At 41.2% G+C, this 11,698-nt stretch overlaps 1 protein-coding gene across 2 annotated transcripts; it reads right to left on the minus strand.

The window, feature by feature from the left end:
* Window positions 1-382: 382 nt before the first annotated feature.
* Window positions 383-8,713, minus strand: TLR7 (toll like receptor 7). 2 transcript variants are annotated; one of them, XM_018083993.1, is made up of 2 exons: window positions 8,462-8,713; window positions 383-3,736 (listed from the first exon to the last, which is right to left on the minus strand). In XM_018083993.1, exons 1-2 carry the CDS (start codon window positions 8,586-8,588, stop codon window positions 594-596), a joined length of 3,270 nt encoding a protein of 1,089 aa, XP_017939482.1. In that variant the 5' UTR covers window positions 8,589-8,713; the 3' UTR covers window positions 383-593. The 2 variants fall into 2 exon arrangements, with proteins under 2 accessions (XP_017939482.1, XP_008930504.2); XM_008932256.2 differs by lacking the exon at window positions 8,462-8,713 and having other exon boundaries at window positions 384-3,787.
* Between the last annotated feature and the right edge of the window lie 2,985 nt (window positions 8,714-11,698).

Consider the following 11,698-nt stretch of genomic DNA (forward strand, 5'->3'; position numbering starts at 1 on the left):
CTGGAGAGGAGCCCTGAGTCTTCAGGAAGGAGCCAGCTCAGCCAACAGCCCAAGAGGTAGGTGAAAGGCAAAGTGAAAAGGTGACTTGCAAATTAGCGGTACATATTCTTTAACTTCTAGCATGCCCTATTTTAGCTGCATTTCCCCCCACCTTTTCCATTTTCTCTTGTATCTTTTTACCTTCCTTTCCTTGTTTCTTCTCACTTCCACCTTGATTTACTTGAGTTTCTCTATCTGCCTTGTGCCTGACCCTCTGCCTCTCTGCTGTTCTCCTCCCCCTTGTTACTTTCACGCAGAAGACTGCAAGACCTTCTGAACCTCACACCTTCCCATTTTGGCATCTCCTCTTCCTGTGCAGCAGTCAGTGCCAACCGAGGCACATGTCAGCTAAACATCTGCTCTGGCAACAGTTTCTCTTCAAACTTGTCATAGCACAACAAGTGAATTTTCAGCTTTGGAATTAAATGTGCATTCCATTTCGGGACTTAATATCAAAATTAGATTTATCTTCTATGGTTCCACAATTTTGGCAAATGAAGTTGAGGATCTTTTGCTAACTCTGCATCATAATGATATATAAAGGGAGAGCAGAGCTAAACAGTTTCTTGGAGAAGCTTGTTATAAGCCAGCAAATTGTTTGTAGCTATGGCATTTTTCAGGCACTGCCAGAAGAAGGGCTGAGACTGAGGGTTAGTTGGCCATTCCAGGACAGAATTTCGGCACAGCCTCTTCCTCAGACGGACATAGCGCGACTTCTGCAAAACCTTCTCAAGAAATATCAAGATAATGACATCCAGTTTTTCATCTAGAAGCCGCTGGTGGGCCATGTAAAAGGTTGTTCTGAAACTGCCACTTTTAATATACTTATTGGTCAGCACAAACACAGTCTTTTTGCTCAGCTGAATGCTCTGGGAAAGGTTGTCAAAGACCGGATGTCCCGGGAGCCAGTCCCTTGCTTCCAGGCATAAATTGAACTGCCTGGCTTTTCGGTCTTCCAGCCTTCTAACCAGTTCTTCCATCACCCAGTCATTCACAGCTGGATCTTCGTTGTCATAGGCAATAAAAGCATCGTAACAGGCATCTGGTAAAGATAAACGCCGATAGCCCTTCAGCTTGGCGGTGCAGTAATGGTAACTATACCACACATCCCAGAAGTACAGATGGCTCGTCACCGCAAGCACCATAAAGCTGAGGACGGTTGAAGCTGATAGAGCGTACAGGATCAAATACGAGGTGTCCAGCTCACAGGTATACAGATCCAAGAAAACCACGCTCCTGCCCTTATGTGCCCCTGGGCCAGCACAGATCACGTCTGAGGCCAGAAGAGGAATAGTCACCTGAGTCTGATTGATCCACCAGACAAACCACACGGCCTCGCAGTTGCACCTGAAAGGGTTGCCATGCAAAAGCAGCATCTTCAGGTTGTTGATGACATTTTCAGGGAAGCTAGATTTCTTAATTACTTCAATCTTGTTTGAGCTGAGGTCCAAATACCTCAGTTTAAAAGCACCTCTGAGAAAATGTTTGGTTAGCTGATGAATATGATTGTTTCGAAGCATCAGTTCTTGCAGTGATGAGGAGCAATTGGACAGTTCTCGGGGAACAGTGGTCAGAAGGTTATTGCTCAGGTCCAGAGTTACTAGTTTCTTCAGGTAGTGGAGGTTTTCCCAGTTGAAACTCTTCAATCGATTATTGGTTAAGTTGAGGAGCTTGAGTTTGGGAGGCATTGCTTCAAAAACAGTGGGAGGCAAAAAACTGAGCGAGTTGAAGGAAATATCCAGTTCTTCCAGGCTGGTCAGATTCTTGAAGAAGGATAAGTATCTAGCATTGCCATCCATCCATAAAACATCTAAACGATTTCCTCTAAATTCTAAAATTTGAAGAGACTGACTTTCCATTCCTGTGTTAATGGTGGTAGAAATGTCATTATCGTTCATCATCAGCTTTCTCAGATGTGTCAAACTTTTTATAAAACTGAGTTCTTCAGTAATACCTTCTGCCAGAAAATAATGTTGATTATTGCTCAGGTCAAGAATTTCTAAGTGTTCTAGCTCTTTGAAAGCAGTTTGGTATAGCAAATCAACCCTGTTGTTAGAAAAATCCAGATATTTCAATCCAGACAAGGAGGAGAATTCACTTCCATTTAAAGTTTGACTTATTGCATTATCTGACAAGTTGAGACAGGTAAGGGAGCTAAGTCCCTGGAAGTCTGAGGGGTTAATAAAAAATACATTATTTCTGCTCAAATCCAGAGTTTTTCCAAATTGCAGGCAATCTTCCTTAACTGAAGATTGGTAGGAAGCAGCTTCTTTATCTTTGGAACGGCAACTTCGCTCATACACATCATACCTAAAATAATGCATCTCTTGTAGTACTTGCCTGTTGTACTGCTCTACTGAAAACCCAAGATTAGAGCAGAATCCATTGGAGCTGCTTTCCCCTGAAGAAGGAGAAATTTTATTCACCGAGAGATCTATGAACTTAAGAGCTGGGAATTCTTCGAACACTGTCAGGTTTGCAACTTTAATAAAATTAGTCCCAAGATCCAAGACGGTGAGATTCCTAAGACTGAGCAGTGGGCGTAGATCCTCCTCTCTCAGTTCTTTAAAGACATAACCCTTGAGCCTCAAGGTTTCCAGGTTAGAGAGGGAAGAAAATGTCTCAGACAGTTTCAAGAAGGGAGAATACAACTTGAGTTCAAAATTAAAGGACAGATCAAGCTCCACCAGGCTGGGAACCAACTTCAAAAACTTAGCATCTCCAATCTCCTTCATGAGGAAATTTTGGGAGAGGTCAAGTTCTTTGAGGTTCTTGATGTTTTTAAACCAACTGCTGGGTATGCTCTGAAGAGAGTTACTGTGAAGTCGCAAAATTCTTAAATTTTTCAAGGAATCAAAAGCCTTTGAATGTATCTGAATCGAGCCCCTGGTGCAGGGAATGCAAGGATATGGGGCATCATAGCAACGTGGGCAGTTACCACTTAGATCGAGAATTTCGAGGTTGGGAAGGGCACTTAAATCCTGCTCTTGAATCACTTGAATCCTGTTATTGTAAATATACAGTTCCTTCAAAGTAGACGACAAATTGAGTGGAATATGTGTTAAGTTGTTGGACTTCAGGGATAGTATTGTTAATTTTTTCAGCTCCAGAAAGGCTGTTTCCTCAATCTCAAATGAAACATTGCATGGATTGCGGTAGTAGCAGTTCTGTCCCAGATACAATACCTCTATGTTTCCTAGCTCTGACAAGTTGGCTTTTTGGATCGAAAAGATAGTATTTGCTTCCAGGCTCAGCAGGGTTAAAGTAGCAGGAAGACCTCGGGGTATTTCCAACAGCTGGTTTGCATCCAAATACAGTGACTTCAGTCTTGTCAGGGCAGCAAAACTACCATTCTCAATCTCCAGTCCTCTGTTGCAGATAAGATTTTTGGGCCCCAGTCTGACAGGCACACAGTTGCATCTGAAGTCAATCTCCATGAGGTTTTTAAGTTGAGCAAAGGATGTTGGATAGATATGGGGAATATGGTTAATACTCAGGGTGAGGTTGGTAACGTTTTCAGGGATCCCTCTGGGGACTTGTGTGAGACGCCGGTAGGTGCAGTCCACTGTCACAGTACCTTCTGAAGATTTAACATCACAGGGCAAAGTTTTGGGAAACCAAGCTCCAGACAGCAGCATCGGAAACAGGAAGAGCAAGACAAATAGCAAAGCGTTTGACATCTTTACATGAGGTACCTAAAAATAAGGAAACACAGGTATTAGTTTAAGGTAATTAAACATTTCACCCACACACTGGGGCAGACCAAATAGGTCTACACTTGTAGATGTGCAGGTAGGATTATAAGTTTTGTTGGTATTTTATTGGTATTCCTTACTTTATTATCAGGATGTATTGCAGCGTTAATATAAATATCACTCTCTAAATAAGGAATTGGTAAAAAAATCTACTGAAAAAGTGGCAACACAGGTGATTGAAATTTACATCTCTGTGAATGTTCTTTTCTTTTCAGGGGAAACAGGAGGTGTTAAACTTCCAGCAGATTGCCATTGCATACTGGAGTAGATGAGCAAAGTTACTGTTTCATAGTGTATGATAGATAAAATCTACAGTCCCTTAAAAACTAGTGTAGACTTTCAAACTTACTGAAGCATCAGCACAGGTGGAGAGTTGACCTAAGCCAGTCTATGGCTTTATTTCCATAAGGTTTAATACCACCTTGCATTTTCACTCTTCAATAAGGACAGGGGGCTGAGAAAACGCTGTAGCAATGTGAAGTGTGAAAATGAAAATCAAAGACAGGTTAAAATTGAGCATGTTCCATGTAAGACTCATAAGCATTAAATATCCAGAGCCAAAATCCCACAGGCATTTAAAGAAACTTTCAAAACATTCTCTGTGTCTGTCAAGTCTTTGTGCTCTTGCCTACTTTATAGATTTACGTGTATTATGGGAAGGACAATAAGCTTTTAATATGTCACAGCTTACCCCTTACTTCCTCAGCAGTGGTCGGTGTCAAAGAAACCCTGGCTGGCAAGCTGCCAGCCTTGGCTTGTGTGACACAGGCAGAGAGGCTGTGACCATTTTGCTGCACTGCCCAACATCTTAACTGCTGGCATCGGGTGCTGGCCATTTCTCCCTTGAAAACTCAGTGTTGAAGGCTTGGAGATGCACAACACATAGAGGGTTCTTAAATAAGCAGGATTTGTCTGGATAATATTGATTAAATGTTAAAACCCAGGTAAGCAGCAGAAAATTGGATGATTAGGTAAAATGTCCAAGATACAAGGAAATGTTTTTTTCTCTTTAGCTGGGGCACAAGAATATACAGAGACCTGCTCAAGCAGTCTGTGTAAATCCTGTTGAGTGCTACAAAGACATGCCTTGCAGGTGACACAGACTTGAAGTGAAGCGAGCCTTCCTGTTGTATGCTCTGTTTACTTCGACCACAGTGTCTCCTAGACAACCTTGTGCTTTTGTGTTACCTTATAGAACTATGTTAAACCTCCCTCTGCATCCATGTACCTGGAAGAGTGCTCTAGTGACCTGCAAGGCAGCAGATGTGTGAGAAGGCAGATCAAGTCTCACACAGCACTGCACTTCTGCTATCTAAAGTCCACAGCCTAATGGCATCACTTTGGGGATTCAGAGCCTCAGAAGAAAAAATGTAGAAGTCCACTGCAGATCTTGAATTCAGTGTAAGCTAATATAGTACTACACTCCAGCCTTTCCTCTACCGCAATTTCCTTTCCCACTCACTGCCAGTGCTGCAGTGTCACCTTGCTTTCAGCAGATCCTCTAAGAAAAGGCAAAGTAGCTTAATACTGTGTCTGGTAGTCACAAGAATCATTCATGCAATATCTCAGGGAAGGTTAACCCGGACTAACCAGACAGTGCCTGTGAATTTACATTTAATTATCTCCAAGTCATGTGATGTTGTTTGTTATGAGTCAAACTAACTATCATTTGGTTATTCATCGTGGAATTCACATTGGACTCTCACCCAGACGGATGCCACTGCGTAAGAGAGTTTACCAGCATTTTCAGCTCAGTCTAACCAATCCCCTTGAGAGGAGGATTAACTTTTCTGATTTCCTGATGTAGAAAAGTCTTTGGATGAAAATGATGCATAAGAATAATCACAGTATGTGGGGAGCAAATTTGGAAAAGATAATAAGCATTCATTTCCTCCCAGCTCCCTAGATCTTTTTTTTAAATTCTCTTTTCTCCACTAATGCAGTCAGGGATGTGAAAGGGAGAAGGGAGGGCTCTACCGTTGCTATTCATTACGTGGAAAACTGAAGGTCTTTATTCAAATGACAAGAGTCATTGCCAAAGAAAAATCTTTATAGAGTCTTGCAAATATTTTGCCCACCTTCCTTCCCTTTTTTTCCCAGGAGATATACCACATTATGGCTGTAAAAGATGGTATGAGACTAAAGAAAAGGCAGAGAGAGCCTATCCTAACCAAAGCCTATCCTAACCAGATGATGTTCCAGCACCTGCCTCTCTCCACCTCTTGCTTTAGCAGACCAATGGACCCCAGGGCCAGGACCATTGTCCAAGGCAGGTTCCCATGGAGCATGGTAGAGAGGTGGTAGGGAAACTGCAGAGACTCTGCACTGCAGGACATGTTGTTCCATCATATAGGTGCCATTAACTGGGCAGCTGCTGATGCACAACACAACAGAGCATGAAGTGCCAGTCGTCACCAACCATGGGCACAGAACCTGCAGTCACTGAGGGAAATACTGACAGTCACTGCATGTCAAACTCCAGGAGTCTTTCTAACTCTAAAAGAAGGAAGGTATACAAATGAGGCCTGCAGCCATGAGATATGCCATGAGATATGTGGTGAAGGGATTTCCATTATAGCCTTGAGGTATGTTGTGAAGGGATTTCCATGAGATATGCAATGAGATATGTGGCTAAGGGATTACCATGGGCATGATGGCATGCTGAATGGGTGATTATCAGGCAGACACTGGATGATCCTTTTACCTTCAGTCAAGAAGTAGAAGAGGAAGTGATGCTAAGGTGTCATGATTCTGTTCTACTCTTGTGCAAGACTCACAGTCTTTGTAATCTCTCTCTTTTTTACTCTCAATATCCTTCATTTACATATAAAGTGGCTGCTCCCTGTCCCTCATTTATGAAGGCAGTAACAAAACATTTGACCACAGTCTCACCTCCACTTCTCCCAAAATTATAAATTGGCTTAAATTGGTTAAACTGGATTTGAAATCCTCATTGACAGAGGATGAGAATACGACCATATTGCAAAAAGTCAATGGGTTTGCTTCTCTCTCTTCCCCAAAATACGGAAGATTTCTGTGGTAATATTTCCACCTCTGACTGCATTGGAGTATTCCCAGGAGCACTTACACATAACACTGTACACTCATGTTTTGCAGATCTAGTGAATTTATTGGGGAAATATGAAAGAATCTATAACCTCTTGCTCCAATAAACTGCACTATTAGTTAATCTGTGTTCATGAAGTTCTTATTGAACTCGACCAGATTTACAGTGATGAATCGGTAGTCCTCACTATTGGTGAATCTCTGTTTGTAAAGGAGACCAGGACTGTAGTGTAACCTACATTATTGTTGCATCTGAGAACATGACCAGACTTAAGAGTGATAAATTGGCTAAAATCAGAAATCAAGTCCAGCCTCCACCAGCCCCTCTGCTCTCTGAAGACCAGCTGGAAAGAGCAAGGGCATGAGCTGTCTGCTGAATTGCTCCACTCTTAATGCAACAGAAGGAAAAGTAAATTAGATTCAACCTTTAAAGATCTGATAAACCACATTAAGCCATTCTATCCAAGCACTAGAGCAGGACAAGGGCAAGGGGTGATTGCAGTCCAGATTGACAACACAAACTTCCTACATGAACTCATAAGCAGCCACTGCACTCAGGCCCTTAATTTCAGGTGCTTACCCAAGTTCCTCAATTCATTGCCACCAACCTGGGCTGCACTGACGTTCAAGAGAGAGTGGGAGAGGGGAGAGAGAGAGAGAGAGAGAGAGAGAGACAGGGACAGGAGCCCCTCTGTAGGTGCTGCTGGGCTATGGAGATGGAAGAAGCTCTGACTGACTACACACCAGAGACTCACACTGCTGATTTAGGTGCCTGAAATCAGGTGCAATGAATGTGGGCCTTAAAAGTCTTCATAAATATGCTTCTAGGTTTCTTAAGAAGTCAAAGAAGACCTTTGGAGCAGTTACAATGCTCAGATTTTGAACTCTCACATATTACAGTATTATTAGGAACCTAAGTGTTGTTGCAGAGCCAGCCTAACTCCTACCATCTTTGTGCTTCATTGCTTTGTATATTCTTCTCTTTCCTAATATCTGACTATTTGCATGTGTAACATTTAGGAGCTGTTTAAGTACCAGAACAAATAAAAAGACTTTTAAATAGGAGAAACAAGCAACATCTTTGCAACGAGAAGCTTGTTTAAAAGTACAGCTGGAGTCTGCATGTGAACTGTTCTTTTCTCTGTGATCTACATTTGGATTCATAAGAAGTTCAAAAAGCAGTAATCTACTGATCCTAATGGGCATGTGCAAAAACCCTTAATGATTTAGAGTGTTCTTCAAATGTTCAGCAACAGTACAACTAGGTGTTTCTGAAGAAAGATTTTCTGCAGGGGTTTTGTATGTATGTAAAGAGTTGACAGGGCTAAAGGCTAGAGTAACACCTCAAAAGTTACAGAAAACAGTAAATATGATATTATACTCTTTCTGAAGTACAGTAGCATGCATAAATGATAGCCAGTTAGTATGAAAGCAAGTAAATGCTTTCCTTTCCTGTCATAATGCACTGCAGCTTCTAACCACAATAGCAAAATTGAACATTTAGGAAACAGAAAAGCAGAAAATGTTCTTGAAAGTTTTCCACAGCAGTTCCAGTAAAAGATGTCTAAGAGCAAATTTAAAATGAAAGTTTAACATACCATTTTTTGTGTGCTTCCAGGTCTGGCAGATTTGATGCTGGAAGAGACTGTAAACTGGAGCAGAGGAAAACAGCATAAAAATTGTTCCCACTGGTTCAGCTGAGGTGTAGAGGAGAGTACAATATGACATAACTCACTCAAGGCAACAGTAGTATACCCAGTGTCTTCTTTCTCTTCATCTGAACACCAAAGGAGGGCAACTATGAAATATTTAAAGAGAGACCATGAGATTAATCAGCTAGGAGATATGCATTGTGTAAGGGTAACATTCATGTGAGTAACAAATATTTGCAGAAGCTCAAGTTCCTTTTTTTCTTTTCCATATTTACTGTAAGCTGCATGAAGGGAAACAAAAATTGTTAATTGGTATGAAAGCCTAGTAATTTTTATAATAATTATTTGGGGTTTATTTCTGTAGCTAATAGCTTCAAGGACCCAGATCTTACTAAGAATCACTTGCATGCTAATATAAGCAGACAAATCTCTTAAACTGATTACTTTATGAAAGAAATGTCTATTAAGTTAATGGGACATATGGAAGGGAACCAAAACCAAGAGAAAAAGGGTAATGGTAAGGGCATAGAAAACTGAATACAAAAAGACGAAAACTGCATGGGAGAGTGCACACAAGCTGGATTGAGAATGCTTATTTCTTCAAGCATCCAACCACATACCTGGTACGTGACACTGGAATATGAGATGCTTAATGTCCACTTGCTTTGGTTGCAAGTAGGTTTTCTAAATCACAGTGTCCAGTCACCCAATGCTGGAATTTTTGATAGGTGTTCAATGATTTCAGAGATCTTTCTCACAGTTTATGCCTAAAAACTGTGGAAATTTTAATAGCTGTACCAACACTTAGCATTTTCATTTGGAATAATCCTGATTATTTTTTTATATTAGGAACTTATTGTCATCCAATGAAGAACTCAAGGGGTTTCAATTCTATGCAAAGTGAAACTGTAGCTTTAGCTGAATGCTAATGGAAATGCAGAGCACTTCTTTGTTTTTTGGTTTGTTTTGGCTTTTTTTACCTAAGAAATGTGGGAAGTAAAATATTTCCCTTCAACAAGTTGGAAGCAGGGTAAATTCAGGGGAGTTCAGAAGTCAAGAACTTCTGAACTATAATTTGATTTTTAGAGGCACAGGGAGTGCCTGATTTGCTGATTTCAAAAGTTCAGATTTTCCTCAGATGTTGCGCAAAATCTCTTTAGTCTCCTCTGAAATACAAAGTAACTGAAAGCAGAAAAGTACTTCCTACTGCATCATGTGTTAGGGGAAGACCTACCGGTAACAGCAAATGTATACTGCTGCCTCACTGAGCAAAGAATACAATTTAAAATAAAGCAGGTGTCTTTAAGTGCCTTAGTCTTTTATGTATAAATTTGTTTGTCAGTTGGCTTGTAATCAGATTAGTGAACTCCCATTTCTGTTTTTTTCCCTTTGCATTCTAAATGAAAACTGCAAGTTGCTTTAGCTTATTTATCAGAATCAGGATTCTACTCTGTTCATCTCAAAGATGGATAATTTACTTAAAGTTCTAAAATCTTGCAGCAAAATCTTTTCTCTAAAGTGCTAATCCTCATATAAAGAGTGAGGATACAACCCCTCATATTCATGGTTAATACAACATTCACTGTGAGATTGCATAATTTACCCAGGAAATTATTCAAGGAAACTAGTTAAGTTACTCAATTTTTTAAATACCTAAGTTGACTCTTCAAATTGCTGTTGCTGATACTAGTTGCAGAAATGTGTACTAAACACTAAAAGTAACCAAAACAATAAGGAGAAGACAGCAGTAGAGGAGATTGGCCAAAAACAAGGGCAGAGGAGCACTCAGAGCTCTGGTGAGGGAGGAGACCCAAACCACCCAGGGTGCTGAGGGAGCCTCCTGTACCACAGAAATAGACTTGGCCATTTCTGAAAGCTGAGGCTGCCCCAGGCTACATCCGTGCCAAGACTGACTGACTGCTGTTTACAACAGGTTAAACTTGTGTTCTGGAAGCAAAGGTGCCTGCCACTTTTACTGAAAGTCAGTTACCTTCAAGAGAGGCAGAAGGCATCCAGAAACACCTGAAATAAGATGGAGCTATTTTTCCAGGCTCTCCAGGGTCAGCAATGCAGCTACACCTCTCCTGTTTGTTTCTTCCTAAGAGACTGATAAGATAGAGTAGCCAGAGAGGGCATCCCTGCTTTTCTCTGGGGGAGGAGTGCCAAGGCAGTAATGTTGGAAGCAGTGGGGCATGCTAATGCAGGAACTGCTGGCAAACAATAAAACTGGCCGGTTCAGAGGAATTTTGGCACTTGTAGTTGGAATCCTACTTCTTAACGATGAAATTACTAGCCTGCAGGACCACTGATTTGAAAAATTTCATGTAGATAATTCTACCATGAATTGGGTAATCCTCCTGGTTTTTCTCAGGCAAAGGCAGTGAGGGAGTACTGGAACAATGTCTGCAGAACAACATGGAACTCAGACACTGCTGGACCCTAACAAATCACATAGCAGGAAAGCAGCTCCATATGAGCAAGCAAGCAACTGTAATGAAGCTCATATTAAACACACAATAATATCAATTTATGGACTTCTAAAGATCATGAAATATGATATTCTCATTTATCATAGGCCTTGATATTGCCTTTCAAACAACTGTGCATGACATTTCTATGTGTAAGGGCTACTACTCAGTAGAGGTTATTTTGATTCTAAGTTCATGAACTGCACTTGAAATTAATTGATTTCCTTTCTACCTCTATGTATGGTTTTACATATGCAAAATATCTATATGCTATAGGAATATATATTGTGTAGTGTACATATATATGTAGATATGGTTGCAGATACACCATTAAACAATGTCCTAAGTGTTTTAACTTGTGTAACCGAGGACAAAGGCCTGCCACTTACAGTGGTGTAGGCTTCCACTCACATTCCCCATGCCCTTCCTCCCAGGCTGCCCTGGAGCCTGTTCAGAGCCACAGGGGCAGATTTTCCCTTTACCCTCACACCATTGTTCTCTGGACCCTACCCCTGCAAGCCTCAAGGGTCTCCTCAGAGCTGAGGGGCAGTGGCACATGCCTCACTCCCACTTTTCCTCAAAAGTAACTCTGGAAGTGAAGAGTTGATGTGTACCATTGTGACTGGTACACTCTACTCTGCCCCCTGGTCATGTGGTTAACTAACAACATTTTATCAGGCAAGCAGCACCTGTAACTGAGTGGGTCATATTCTCTTGA

This window comes from Manacus vitellinus, unplaced genomic scaffold (genome assembly GCF_001715985.3).
Source record: "Manacus vitellinus isolate BGI_N305 unplaced genomic scaffold, ASM171598v3 scaffold_7_pilon, whole genome shotgun sequence".
NCBI classification, from domain to species: Eukaryota; Metazoa; Chordata; class Aves; order Passeriformes; family Pipridae; genus Manacus; species Manacus vitellinus.